The sequence below is a fragment of the Gymnoscopelus braueri genome (assembly GCF_963280865.1).
Source record: "Gymnoscopelus braueri genome assembly, chromosome: 24".
NCBI classification, from domain to species: domain Eukaryota; kingdom Metazoa; phylum Chordata; class Actinopteri; order Myctophiformes; family Myctophidae; genus Gymnoscopelus; species Gymnoscopelus braueri.
Window position 1 is genome coordinate 136872 of NC_137626.1, and position 15629 is coordinate 152500.

The following is a 15629-nucleotide window of genomic DNA, read 5'->3' on the forward strand; positions in this document are numbered from 1 at the left end:
GTAACTCTGAGAGTGTACAAATGGAACCAAATGGACCCTTACAGGTCTGTAACTCTGAGAGTGTACACATGAAACCTTATGGGTGTATAACAGATCATCCGAGTCAGACTCAGCATGATTGCCTCCATCTTAGATCTACAATAAGTTCAAAGAGTTGGTGAAAAGACTCTGGACTGATCGTTTAATTCAAAGACTCCTCTTTGTCCTCTGGATTGTGGCTTCAGCAAAAGGATTTTTCATATTTATTTGACATATTTCATGGTCAAACAAATATCGTAAATATTATTATACTATTTTCCCATTAATGGCCTCATTCTTAGACATTGTATTTGTTTACATTTTGTCCAAAGTTACTCACACATTACTAAACATACCTGAAAAACAGAGTCAATATTGTGTTAATTCATAAACTGATCTTTAATCCAGGGTCTATTTTAGGCTGGACTTTTTAAATCAATTTGTTTTAAAGTGCATTAAAATAATAACATAAACAACAACATATGTGACAAAAAAAGTAACCAAGTAATTAAATCATGCTCATATTCATACTGTAAATAAACTCAATTAAAAACCAACAGACATGATAAAGAATACAGAGAATCACTGTCATTAGGGGTGGAACGATACTGAAGTCTTACAGTCTATATTAAGCTAAACTTATCAGAACAGCAGAATGGTCCTTTAAATCTGAATCTAATTCAATCCACCTTTTCAATGAGATAAATCATAATTCAATCATCATAAACATGACTGATGACCAACTTCATTTTGACTTCCTTAGGTGAGACTTTTGTTTTGGCAGCTTCCTGGAGACCGACAGACAGACAGACAGACAGACAGACAGACAGACAGACAGACAGACAGACAGACAGACAGACAGACAGACAGACAGACAGACAGACAGACAGACAGACAGACAGACAGACAGGGTCAGTTCCTGGTTCTTCTCGCCCTCAGACACCGTGAGGGGGAGGAGCTTGTAGGAGACGTGTGTGTGTGGGAGGAGTCTATCAGTGGGCGGGGTCTCTTCCTCCGGCCTCTGCCTGAGCTTCGCTCTGATTGGCTAGTCCTTCTTCCTCCCCTCCCTCTCTTCTCCTTGGCTCCTCCTCCCTCGCTCCGGTCCCTGCCCCGCCCCTTTGCACCACCCGTTCCCTGATTGGACGACGTCTTCGCGGCATCCGCACTGAGCGCGCTCGGCAGGAAGTGGCCGCCATTGGACGAAGTGCCGGACGACCTTTGACCCTTGACCCCGGTCGAGCCGGAGGTGTCCCGGACGGCCCCGCCCTTCCTCTTCCTGCAGGCTCCGCCCACAGACCCCGCCCCTTCCTGCCTCTCGGCGTTCAGCTGTGGGCTCAGGCTCCTGAACAGCTGGCGTACGTGCGTGCGTACGTGCGTGCGTACGTGCGTGCGTAGGTGGGCGGGCCGGCGTGTATGTGTGGTGCTGATGTTGTAGGCGGGGCACGGCGGTCCCCGCCCCTCAGGAAGGGAGCTCCGCCCCTCAGGAAGGGAGCTGACGACACAGTGGCTCAGCGGGTCGTAGAACTGCAGTGGGAGGGGCTTGTACTTCAGCTTGGTTCCCGCCGCTTGCCGCCGTCCGTCCAATGGACGCCTGCGCTTCCTGCAACGCTTGTGGTGGGAGGAGCCTAAAGGAGAATAGATTTTTTATTTGTTATTATATTGGCAACAATTAAAAGCATAGTCTCTTTAATTAAAAGCATAATATCATCAATTAAAAGCACAAAATGAGTTTAGAGGTCTAAACCTGAGGGGATGAGTCAAATTATGATTTAAAATCAGTTTTAGACCAACATTTAAATGTCATCTGGAACAGATCTAAATATAAATGTCTTCTGAAACAGATCTAAATATAAATGTCTTCTGGAACAGTTCATGAACTAAACAGTTCATGAACTAAACAGTTCATGAACTAAACAGTGCATTCACTAAACAGTGCATTCACTAAACAGTGCATTCACTAAACAGTGCATTCACTAAACAGTGCATTAACTAAACAGTTCTTTAACTAAACAGTGCATTAACTAAACAGTGCATGAACTAAACAGTGCATGAACTAAACAGTGCATGAACTAAACAGTTCATGAACTAAACAGTGCATTCACCAAACAGTGCATTAACTAAACAGTTCATTAACTAAACAGTTCATGAACTAAACAGTGCATTAACTAAACAGTTCATGAACTAAACAGTTCATGAACTAAACAGTGCATTAACTAAACAGTTCATGAACTAAACAGTTCATGAACTAAACAGTGCATTAACTAAACAGTTCATGAACTAAACAGTTCATGAACTAAACAGTGCATTAACTAAACAGTTCATGAACTAAACAGTGCATTAACTAAACAGTTCATGAACTAAACAGTTCATGAACTAAACAGTGCATTAACTAAACAGTGCATTAACTAAACAGTGCATTAACTAAACAGCTCATTAACTAAACAGTGCATTAACTAAACAGTTCATGAACTAAACAGTGCATTAACTAAACAGTTCATGAACTAAACAGTGCATTAACTAAACAGTGAATTAACTAAACAGCTCATTAACTAAACAGTGCATTAACTAAACAGTTCATGAACTAAACAGTGCATTAACTAAACAGTTCATGAACTAAACAGTGCATTAACTAAACAGTGCATTAACTAAACAGTGCATTAACTAAACAGTGCATTAACTAAACAGTTCATGAACTAAACAGTGCATTAACTAAACAGCTCATTAACTAAACAGTGCATTAACTAAACAGTGCATTAACTAAACAGCTCATTAACTAAACAGTGCATTAACTAAACAGTTCATGAACTAAACAGTTCATGAACTAAACAGCTCATTAACTAAACAGTTCATGAACTCATTACCATGAAGCCCTAGCTGTGCTCCAGTGTCTGGGGAGCAGAGGATGTAGACCAATGAGCCGTGAGCTTGTAGGGGAGTGATGATGCGTGAGTAAGATGGAGGCAGGCTCAGCCTGTCCGGGGTTCTCTCTTCTGGCTCCACCTGTCGGGGGCGGGGAGCGTCCTGATTGGCTGTCTGCTCGCCGACGGACAGGGTCCGCTGGTCCGGTGGCTGTTGACGGACAGCTGGGACAACCAATGGCGCGGTCTGAGTGCCGTGACTCACTTTGACCACCTGGGGGAGACAAAGAGACCATAAGATTTTTAATGTGGATTATACCAGTGTGTCAGTCTACACACACATAATGACATCATAATGACATCATAATGACTGCATAATGACTGCATAATGACAACATAATGACAACATAATGACTGCATAATGATAGCATAATGACATCATTATGACAACATAATGACATCATAATGACATCAAAATGACAACATAATGACATCATAATGACATCATAATGACAACATAATGACAACATAATGACTGCATAATGACTGCATAATGTCATCATAATGACAGCATAATGACAGCATAATGACATCAAAATGACAACATAATGACATCATAATGACATCATAATGACAACATAATGACAACATAATGACATCATAATGACAGCATAATGACATCATAATGACAACATAATGACAACATAATGACATCATAATGACATCATAATGACAGCATAATGACATCATAATGACATCATAATGACAGTATAATGACAGCATAATGACATCATAATGACAGCATAATGACATCATAATGACATCGTAATGACATCATAATGGGGCCAAATATGTTGCAGTGTGCAGCGGTCTTTAGTCACCTGACACCTGGAGGCCAATCGGAACAGACGGCGGCGTCTCCGCCTCCTCAAGGTGCATTGTGGGTCATCTTCATCCTGAGTGGCTAGAGGAAGATGATTGGCATCGTCCTCGTGTTCCTCTCTGTCAGCCAGGCTCCGCCCCTTCCTGTTCTGGCTTCTCATCCTTCCATACCTAGAGATGATGACACCATCAGAATTATATACAGTATATATATATATATATATATATATATATATATATATATATATATATATATATATATTTACACATTATATATATATAGATGTATATATATATATTTACACATTATATATACATCTATATATATATAATGTGTAAATATATATACCTAAATGAGGTATTAATTAACATATGAATTAACATATTAACATATTAACATATTAACGTATTAACATATTAACGTACTGATTACCTGATCAGTGACTCCGTATGGAAGTAGCAGATGAATCTTCCATGTCTGAAGTCTCTCACCATGCTCTCCACCTTCTCCTCGTCCTCCTGCTCGATCTGAGCCCACGTCTTCCCCACAAAGGATGGATGGATGAACGCTGGAGCTGGAAGCACCTGGAATATACATATATGTAGTTAAATATATATAAATATATCTATATGTAGTTAAATATATCTATATAAATATACATATATGTAGTTAAATATATATAAATATATCTATATGTAGTTAAATATATATATATAAATGTATATATATGTAGTTAAATATACATAAATATATATATATATATGTAGTTAAATATATATATATAAATATATATATATGTAGTTAAATATATATATATATAGTTAAATATATATATATAAATATACATATATGTAGTTAAATATACATAAATATATATATATGTAGTTAAATATATATAAATATATATATATGTAGTTAAATATACATAAATATATATATATGTAGTTACCGTAATTTGCGCACTATAAGGCGCACCTGAATTTAAGCCCCACTAGCTAAATTGAATGATTTGTACATATATAAGCCGCACCGGACTATAAGCCGCGGGTGTTTTAATGTTTAATTACCATATGTAAGGGTTCGTGCACAGAGGGGATTGTCGGGAAAGAAATGGCTGTTTGGGGAAGCTCCCATTTATTAACATTTCAACAAACAAGTTGCATATTTGCATAACGTATTCAAGTGTTACCATTTAGTGCAATAGTAGCTACAGAACATGTATTGTGCTGTGTAAACTGTACTGTATGTATCACATAGCGTTTCAGACACACAAACTTTTCAACTTTCAAACTTTGCGCTCCCAGCGCTCGTACCGGCAGTGATCTACAGCAATGGTTTTCAACCCGTGGTACGGGGACCACCAGTGGTCCTTGAGGGAGTGCTAGGGGTTCCCCAGCAAAATTTGTTAATAGCGTCACAATCATTTAACCACTTAGCTTTGGCTATTCAAAAATAGCAGATCTACAAGCTCATAGCCCAGCACCGAGTGCCTTGCTATGAGCTTGTAGATCTGCTATTTTTGAAGCTCATAGCAAGCTCAACATTTTTAATTGGGGGTCCGCGGACAAATATGTATCAATTTAGGGGTCCTTGGCATGAAAAAGGTTGAAAACCACTGATCTACCGTTACCGTACATTATAGCCTACAGTAGTACCATAACAAAAAACAAAAGCTTACAGCGCTTGACGAGGCAATATCAATGGCTAAACTAGACGCGTCACAATTCAGGGCAATTGCAGAGTGTGGTTGCGCCGACGCGAGTCGCGGGTCGCTGCCGTCGGGACTCGAGGAATACGCTGTGAGGAATACCATCGGAGGCTGCGCCAATTACATTGTCACATAACTCCTGAGATCACTTGCGTTTCATTTTGAGAGGATTGATCCCCCCAACATAAGGTTTTTGCATCAAACGGTTACATTTTGAGCATTTGTGGCGCCCCCTATGGATCAAAGTGGAAATGCTTTTGGAGATTTGTTGAGTAAACCACCCTTGACATGTGATTCAAATTTGGGATTGACTGGACGTTTCGTTCGTGATTTGTGGCCTTTTTTGTAAAACGGGCCCCTTCCGCTAACTTTGGAAGCCATTTACGGACGAACGGTATGGACTATCAACATTCTGTTTCGGTCCAGATTATCGCATCGGTCCAGAGATCATGTGTACCGATTTTTGTGAAATTTGGAGAAAATATGTGGGAGGAGGAGCTAAAAGTGTGTTTTAAAGAAAATTCAAAATGGCGGAAAATCTATCCTGACGCAAATGGGCGTGGCCTATATGGGGAGTTGCGTCATGACCCAAGGAATCTAGGGAAAAAATAATATTTTTATTCTACGACCTACGGTTCAAGAGTTATAGGCCAAAACCTAAAGGGGACTGTTATAGCACCACCATGAGGCCGACTGGTGTAATTATTTTTTTAATAATTTCTGACAATATTATGAACCTCCCCTTAAAGTCTTGTAACTCTAGCGCTTACGGGTTTTGAGAAATAAATACTTGAATGGGAGTTTTTTCATTTTTCCATTAAAGTGGATGGGGCAATTTAATGCACTAATAAATCAATCCAATCCAATCCAATCCACTTTATTTATATAGCACATTTCACAACCAGGGTTAAGGGTTTACAAAGTGCTGTACAGAAAATCATGCAAAATACAAGCTAAAATAAGCTAAAAACACAGAAAACACCATAAAAAACACAGAAAACAAATAGGACATAGACCACAGAAAACTCTCAAGCGGGGTTAAAATGCCAAGGTGTAAAAGTGTGTCTTAAGCCGAGATTTAAAAGTCTCAATGGTGGGGGCCCTTTTAACATGGGGGGGAGCGCATTCCATAGGGTGGGGGCTATGGCAGCAAAGGCTCGGTCGCCTCTGGTCTTTAATTTGGTCCTTACTGTGACCTCGAGACTTAGCTGGCCAGCAGACCGCAGTGACCTTGGGGGGGTATAGACCTTTATGAGGTCAGAGAGGTACTGAGGTGCCAAGCCATTCAGGGATTTAAAAACAAACAATAAAATTTTAAAATCAATTCTGAAGCGAACAGGTAGCCAGTGGAGTGAGGCCAGTACAGGCGTAATGTGCTCACGCTTACTGGTTCCTGTCAGGAGGCGTGCCGCAGAATTTTGGACTAGCTGCAGGCGTGCCAAGGAGGCTTGATTTAGCCCGACATATAGCGCGTTACAGTAGTCCAGACGTGTGGAAATAAAGGCGTGAATGACTCGCTCAAAATCATTGAAGGACAGAACAGATTTAATTCGGGCAAGCAGTCTCAGATGGTAGAAACTGGAGCTGACCACAGCATTAACCTGTTTATCCAATTTGAGCAGATTGTCAAATTTGACTCCAAGGTTGGAGACAACAGGTTTCACATAAGACTGTAGGGGGCCCAGATTGGTGGGTATAATGCCAGGACCACTAGGCCCAAACACTATGACCTCTGTCTTTTTTTCGTTGACACTTAGAAAGTTAAAAGCCATCCAGGTTTTAACATCATTGAGACAATCAAGAAGTGGTGTCAGGGAGCTATTACTTTCCTTCTTTAAGGGCATGTAGATTTGAGAATCATCTGCATAGAGATGGTATGAGATGCCATGCTTCTTAAAAATTAGTCCCAGGGGGAGAAGGTAAAGGGAGAACAGTATAGGTCCAAGGATCGAGCCCTGGGGGACTCCGGAGGACAGGGGCGTGGAGGATGACACAAAATCTCCAAATTTGACTGAGAAGCATCTCTCAGATAGATAAGACCTAAACCAGTCTAGGGCCGTGTCTGTGACACCAACACACTGCTCCAAACGGGAGATTAGAGTCTTGTGATCCAGAGTGTCAAAAGAAGAGGTCAAGTCAAGGAGTAGCAAAATAACAGAGTTACCTTTGTCAGTGGTCAATAGCACATCATTGAATACCCTCAACAACGCTGACTCGGTACTGTGAAATGCTTTAAATCCAGATTGAAAGACATCAAAAATATTGTGTTCCTGCAGGAAAAACTGTAATTGAAATAAAACAGTTTTCTCGAGGATTTTAGAAATGAAAGGAAGCTTTGAAATTGGTCTGTAGTTTGCCAAGACAGAGGTATCGAGACTGGGTTTTTTGATTAGTGGTGTCACAACTGCTGTTTTAAAGTATATTGGTACAACACCTGAGGCCAGACTGCTATTTATGATGTTGTGGACACTAGGCCCAATGGACTCCCAGACCTCCTTAAAGAGGTGAGTGGGGATAGCATCAGTGGGGCAGGATGAGGTTTTGAGTTGCATGACCAGTTCACTGAGTTTAGAAAATGACACAGGGTTGAAATGATTAAATACAGTTGTGCAGGTGACAGCCAGAGAGGGGTCTAGGGCAGGGGGGGTGATGTGTGCTCTGATAGTTGTGACCTTATCTACAAAAAAGCAGAGAAAATCCTCACAGACCTCAGAAGATGCCTCCAGACAAGTAGGTTGGGGAGGATTTAACAGCTGGTCAATAGTTTTGAAAAGAACACGTGGTTTATCCACATTTTTGGAAATAATATCAGAGAAATGCCTTGTTTTTTCAGCTTTGACAGTGCTCTGATAGTTTTTCCAACACTCTTTTAGAATATCATGTGACACATGGAGCCTGTCTTTTCTCCACCTGCGCTCAGCCTTCCGACACTCTCTCTTGGCGGCGTGAGTGGTCTCGTTTAGCCAAGGCTCCGACCTGGGTCTGGGGCGCATGGCTTTAAACGGCGCAACAGTGTCGAGAATGCCAGTACAGGTGGATAGAAAAGAGCTTGTCAGTTGATCAGTGTCTAAGACAATATCATTATCAATTAAACTATGTAACCAATCTCTTAGCCAAATTCAAGCACACGATTCCCGGTGAGGCCGGTCATTTTGACATATGGCACTAAATTGGGAAAAATAAACTGTGGGAGGAGATCTGGTTTGAAATAAAGTTTATCTATAATAATAATAAAGTGCGAAGATTACTATAGTCTGGTTGCCCTGTTAGGGCAACCACACTAATTATATGTGTTTTTTTTAAAGTGCAAAAAAAAGTGACTGTAACACGGCAGCGTAAGCCTAAAGGTGCAGTAAGTAACACGGCTGCTTAAAATATACGGTAATCAGCCAGCCTACCAGAAAAGTCATTAATCCTCGTCTTCATCTTTTAGGCCACGGTGCAGTAACACAGCTGTAACCAGAAAAGTCAAGTACCGTAATTAATCCTCATCTTCGTCTTCATCCTGCGTACTAAAACCACCAAAGTCCTCATCTTCAGTGTCGGAAACGAACAGGCTCAGGGTGGCTTCGTCAGCCACTCTCCTCTCGAGTTCGTTGTCGCTCTCAAAACCAACAAACTCCTCTTCGTCACTGTCGGAATCGAACAGCCTCTGAAGGGCCTCAGCTGTGGCGGCGTCCTCCTCTTCATCACGCAGCGGTAGCAGTCCAGCCTTTCGGAACCCGTTGGAGATCGTGGATGTTTTGACACTCCTCCACGCTGTCACCCGCAGACTTGAGCGAAAGTTGCTTTTCGCATGCGACCAGTTTTGGTGAAGGATTTATCGCCGCTAGTCATCCACGCCTCCCACTGAACGCGTAGTGCCACTTTGAATGCACGATTCACACTGATGTCGAGTGGCTGCAGATGCTTCGTTGTGCCCCCGGGACTCACAGCTGGAATTGAATTTGTGCTCTTGATGGCTGCTTTCACAGAATCTGTTATATGGGCCCTCATGCTGTCCAAAACGAGCAACGCTTTTTTTTGGCAAAAGAATCCTCCAGGGCGCTTGACGTAGCACTCATTCAGCCACTCCTTTATTACGCTTTCCATCATCCACCCTTTCTTGTTGACTTTAAAGCAGATGCCGTTCGGGATTTTTTCTTTTGGCATAGTGATCCGCTTAAAGATCACCATTGGCGGAAGCTTTAATCCAGATGCTGTGCAGCCCAAGACACAAGTGAAATTCGTCCTCTCGTGGCCAGTGGTTCTCAACGTGATGGACGATTCACCTTTCTTGTTAACAGTCCTAGTGAGAGGCAGGTCAAACGTCAAAGGCACTTCATCCATATTTATGATCTGGGCCGGTCCGATATTCTCGAATCTTTCTTTGTGTGAATTCGCCGAAGTTTGTTATTTTTTCCTGGTAGTCGGGAGGGAGTTGCTGACACACAGTCGTCCGCGCCCTGACGGACAGTCCCTTTCGTCTCATAAATCTGAAAAACCAGGATGGTCCACCTCTAAAATGTTAAATTTTCATTTCGGTGGCGACTGTTTTGGTCGGATCTGCACGGTGGAAACACCTCGGCCGTCTGCTCTCTGTGTGTTCAGTCAATCTTCAAGAAAGTCTTCAAGTTCGGGCCATCTGCTTTTATTACCTCTGAAAGCTTTTTTCGACTTTTTGCATTGAGACAGTTCTTCACTCTGGCGTCTCCAACGTCTCACCATTGACTCATTGACGCCAAGGGTACGTGAAGCAGCTCTATTTCCTTCTTTTACTGCCAGATTGACTGCCTTTAACTTAAACGCTGCATCATTCTACGTTTGTTTTCCATGACGGTTTGTGCATGAAAAGTTCCTTTGCACAAACTGTCTCGCTCTGTAATGTCTGTCTTGCTCTCGTTCTGTCTCTCGTACCACTCTCGGTTCCTCGTTTGTTTTTGTTGTTGGCGCTGCCTGTCTCACTCTTCCGGGGCTTTACCTGCTGGGGCCAGTGTTGCCATGTCCGCGTATTATAAGCGACTTTGGGCTTGTTTTTCTGTAAAGTTTTCTTGTAAAATGTTGGTCGTTGTGGGTTGCGTTTTTTTGGGGCTTGTTTCTAAAGTGTACTTGCTTAGGCTTGCTTAAAAAAATAGCATAGGTTTTAAGTGCTCATGTGGCCTAAGTTGCTTCTTTTGGGCTTGTTTTCATAGAACTGGTTGCTTATTTCTCTCGCCAAATATGGCAGCACTGGCTGGTGAATGAAATCACAGAAGACTCGTCCCTAAACACAATCGCCCCGGGTCTAATCCGGCGGCCTCTGTCCGCGAAATGAATGGGGGCGAGTGTGTTTTGGGGCGAGCGTTCCGGTTACCACCAGGAACGCTCGCCCATAATCGTTTTTTTTACTCTCTCTCGCTTTGCTGCCTGAGCCCTGAACAGCAGAGTGCACGTTAACGCCAGTCAGTCAGCGCCGTCAGCGCCATCTTCATAATAGATAAATACACATTCAGACAGAACAGAATTTAGAAATTTAGAATACAGAGAGACAGTGTAGTGTCTCAGTAAACTATAGGATCATAGAATACAGAGACCGTGTAGTGTCTCAGTAAACTATAGGATCATAGAATACAGAGACAGTGTAGTGTCTCAGTAAACTATAGGATCATAGAATACAGAGACAGTGTAGTGTCTCAGTAAACTATAGGATCATAGAATATAGAGAGACAGTGTAGTGTCTCAGTAAACTATAGGATCATAGAATACAGAGAGACAGTGTAGTGTCTCAGTAAACTATAGGATCATAGAATACATAGAGACAGTGTAGTGTCTCAGTAAACTATAGGATCATAGAATACAGAGAGACAGTGTAGTGTCTCAGTAAACTATAGGATCATAGAATACAGAGACAGTGTAGTGTCTCAGTAAACTATAGGATCATAGAATACAGAGAGACAGTGTAGTGTCTCAGTAAACTATAGGATCATAGAATACAGAGACAGTGTAGTGTCTCAGTAAACTATAGGATCATAGAATACAGAGACAGTGTAGTGTCTCAGTAAACTATAGGATCATAGAATACAGAGACAGTGTAGTGTCTCAGTAAACTATAGGATCATAGAATACAGAGAGACAGTGTAGTGTCTCAGTAATCTATAATATCATAGAATACAGAGAGACAGTGTAGTGTCTCAGTGTAAAACTGATAATCGGCTGGTTGTTTAGAACCGGGCTCAAGAGCCACTGAGAGGCCTAGCTGGTTTGTACGGCCAGCCAGTCGTCCTGGTACTCTGTATAGGGTCAAGATGACCTTCGAGCGTCGCTGAGTACACTGGGTTGTCTGGTGAGCTAATCCTGCTTGGGTCGATGTTGGTTACTCTGGAAGAGTTAGGACTGAGTCTAGTGCCGATGAGGAGAGTAGCTGGTTTCAGCCATGACATCCAGCGTGTTTTATCCTTCTGTGGGTAACCCCTGACATCACTCTGGTGATGTCAGATAGTGTCAAACATCTCCTCATATGGAGCTGCCTGGAGTTTCTGGGAAGGGTTCACTGATGTCAGACCCCGTATCTATGACATGTCTTGGGTCTCTATGACGACCTCGTAGGTCGATCGTCTCCATTTATGGGGATCTCCATATATAGGCCACTGCTGGTAAGTATGCCGTGAACGTTCGCAACACTCAGTAAACTATAGGATCATAGAATACAGAGACAGTGTAGTGTCTCAGTAAACTATAGGATCATAGAATACATAGACAGTGTAGTGTCTCAGTAAACTATAGGATCATAGAATACAGAGAGACAGTGTAGTGTCTCAGTAAACTATAGGATCATAGAATACATAGAGACAGTGTAGTGTCTCAGTAAACTATAGGATCATAGAATACAGAGACAGTGTAGTGTCTCAGTAAACTATAGGATCATAGAATACAGAGAGACAGTGTAGTGTCTCAGTAAACTATAGGATCATAGAATACAGAGACAGTGTAGTGTCTCAGTAAACTATAGGATCATAGAATACAGAGAGACAGTGTAGTGTCTCAGTAAACTATAGGATCATAGAATACAGAGAGACAGTGTAGTGTCTCAGTAAACTATAGGATCATAGAATACAGAGACAGTGTAGTGTCTCAGTAAACTATAGGATCATAGAATACATAGACAGTGTAGTGTCTCAGTAAACTATAGGATCATAGAATACAGAGAGACAGTGTAGTGTCTCAGTAAACTATAGGATCATAGAATACATAGAGACAGTGTAGTGTCTCAGTAAACTATAGGATCATAGAATACAGAGACAGTGTAGTGTCTCAGTAAACTATAGGATCATAGAATACAGAGAGACAGTGTAGTGTCTCAGTAAACTATAGGATCATAGAATACAGAGACAGTGTAGTGTCTCAGTAAACTATAGGATCATAGAATACAGAGAGACAGTGTAGTGTCTCAGTAAACTATAGGATCATAGAATACAGAGACAGTGTAGTGTCTCAGTAAACTATAGGATCATAGAATACAGAGAGACAGTGTAGTGTCTCAGTAAACTATAGGATCATAGAATACAGAGACAGTGTAGTGTCTCAGTAAACTATAGGATCATAGAATACAGAGAGACAGTGTAGTGTCTCAGTAAACTATAGGATCATAGAATACAGAGAGATAGTGTAGTGTCTCAGTAAACTATAGGATCATAGAATACAGAGACAGTGTAGTGTCTCAGTAAACTATAGGATCATAGAATACAGAGACAGTGTAGTGTCTCAGTAAACTATAGGATCATAGAATACAGAGACAGTGTAGTGTCTCAGTAAACTATAGGATCATAGAATACAGAGAGACAGTGTAGTGTCTCAGTAAACTATAGGATCATAGAATACAGAGACAGTGTAGTGTCTCAGTAAACTATAGGATCATAGAATACAGAGAGACAGTGTAGTGTCTCAGTAAACTATAGGATCATAGAATACAGAGACAGTGTAGTGTCTCAGTAAACTATAGGATCATAGAATACAGAGAGACAGTGTAGTGTCTCAGTAAACTATAGGATCATAGAATACAGAGAGATAGTGTAGTGTCTCAGTAAACTATAGGATCATAGAATACAGAGACAGTGTAGTGTCTCAGTAAACTATAGGATCATAGAATACAGAGACAGTGTAGTGTCTCAGTAAACTATAGGATCATAGAATACAGAGACAGTGTAGTGTCTCAGTAAACTATAGGATCATAGAATACAGAGAGACAGTGTAGTGTCTCAGTAAACTATAGGATCATAGAATACAGAGACAGTGTAGTGTCTCAGTAAACTATAGGATCATAGAATACAGAGACAGTGTAGTGTCTCAGTAAACTATAGGATCATAGAATACAGAGAGACAGTGTAGTGTCTCAGTAAACTATAGGATCATAGAATGTAGACATGTACTTTAAAATGTACTTTAAATACAGTACACACCTGCTCGATGGGCAGGATGACCCTGTACCCCTCTTCCCCCTCCTCCTCCTGACTCCTCCTCCTGGCTCCGTCCCCGGGCGTGGCATGGAGGGCGGAGTCTAGCTGGTGGGCGTACACCTGGTCGTCCAGGTGAACCTGGGCCTCTGTCAGACACCACAGGTCCTGAAGGGGCGTGGTCTCCGTCAGATTCACCTGGCCGTGGGGCGTGGCCAGAGGCTGAGTGGGCGTGGCCGGAGGCAGTTTATGGAGGGCGGGTCTGTGAAGGGCGGGGCTGTGTGGGCGGAGTCTGTCAGTTCCACCTCGTTCCAAAGCCTCCTGGAAGAAAGAACGTTAAGCATTTATAAATACTGAAAACCTCTAGAAATGATGATCTCCTCCAAGCACAGGTCTAACCCTAACCCAGGCCAGGCACACACAGGTCTAACCCTAACCCTAACCCTAACCCAGGCCAGGCACACACAGGTCTAACCCTAACCCAAGCACCAGGCCAGGTAGTATTAGTCAATCTTAGCAAATCAGGATGAAAAAGGAAAAATCGGGCAGGCCAATGTGAAGTTTCACGGCAATCGGACACTGCGTTCATGATTTGAGGCATTTTGTTCAAAACGAGCCACTCCCGTCTTGATCACATGACTATAGAGATAATGTGTACTAATTTGCGTGATGTTTGGACAAAATCTGTAGGAGTAATATAAAAAATCACACCCTGTGTGAAGTGGGCGGTGTGGTCACAGTGGTCATCACAGTGATGGAAGAAGTGATGGAAGAAAAGTAATATTGTGGACCAACCATTGTACACCCCTAACTTAAAAAGAACATAAATGTGTTTTTTTTAAGTGCATAGTCCTATTTATAGGGCTATGCACATGTGTCATGTTTCACTAGCCAATCACAGTCCTGAATAGACTGTGATTGGCCAATCACGGTGCAGGGTTAGGGGGGTACAATGGTGGCCAATCACAGCGCAGGGTTGGGGGGGTGCAATCGAATGTCGATGTCCAAACCTCACATATAGGGGCGGTTTCACCGCCCACATTTTTTTTTGTTGCAAAAATCGGCCTCCTGGTGGCGCTATAAAAGGCTGATGTGAAAAGTGCAGGGCAAAGGTTTTTCCTTGGCCTCTAGGGAGTGTGCGTGCAAAGTTTCACACCGATTGGTCCAGTTATAGGTAAAAACGTGAATTGGCCTGTTATAACGCCACCATAAGGCTGATTTGAAAAATGTAGGGTGGCATTTCTTCCTTGGCCTGGTGGGAATGTGTACGCAAAGTGTTTTAGGGCAATTGCATTAAAAATAGGACAGATCCTCTGTAGCAATTTGCGTGATTTTTTGACAAAATGGGTTGAAGTAATGTCAACACCTCCTGGCGGCTATGACATCAGGCTGGTGTTATATAATATATATATATATATATATATATATATATATATATATATATATATATATATATATATAACATCAGGCTATAACATCAGGCTGGTGTTATATAATATATATATATATATATATATATATATATATATATATATATATATATTTTATATAACACCAGCCTGATGTTATATATATATATATATATATATATATATATATATATACATATATATATATATATATATATATATATATATATATATATATATATATATATATATATAACATCAGGCTATAACATCAGGCTGGTGTTATATAATATATATATATATATATATATATATATATATATATATATATATATATATATATAT

At 41.3% G+C, this 15629-nt stretch overlaps 1 protein-coding gene across 1 annotated transcript in view; it reads right to left on the reverse strand.

The window, feature by feature from the left end:
* Positions 1 to 404: 404 nt before the first annotated feature.
* The window catches only part of zdbf2 (zinc finger, DBF-type containing 2), a 27890-nt gene continuing 12665 nt past the window's right edge, over positions 405 to 15629 (reverse strand). The window contains exons 8-12 of the mRNA XM_080422334.1: positions 13882 to 14196; positions 4192 to 4343; positions 3758 to 3929; positions 2880 to 3150; positions 405 to 1643 (exon numbers count right to left, since the gene is read on the reverse strand). Of these exons, the coding sequence (XP_080278460.1) occupies positions 931 to 1643; positions 2880 to 3150; positions 3758 to 3929; positions 4192 to 4343; positions 13882 to 14196 (1623 nt within the window). The 3' untranslated portion in view covers positions 405 to 930. The remainder of the gene's footprint in view (positions 1644 to 2879; positions 3151 to 3757; positions 3930 to 4191; positions 4344 to 13881; positions 14197 to 15629) is intronic.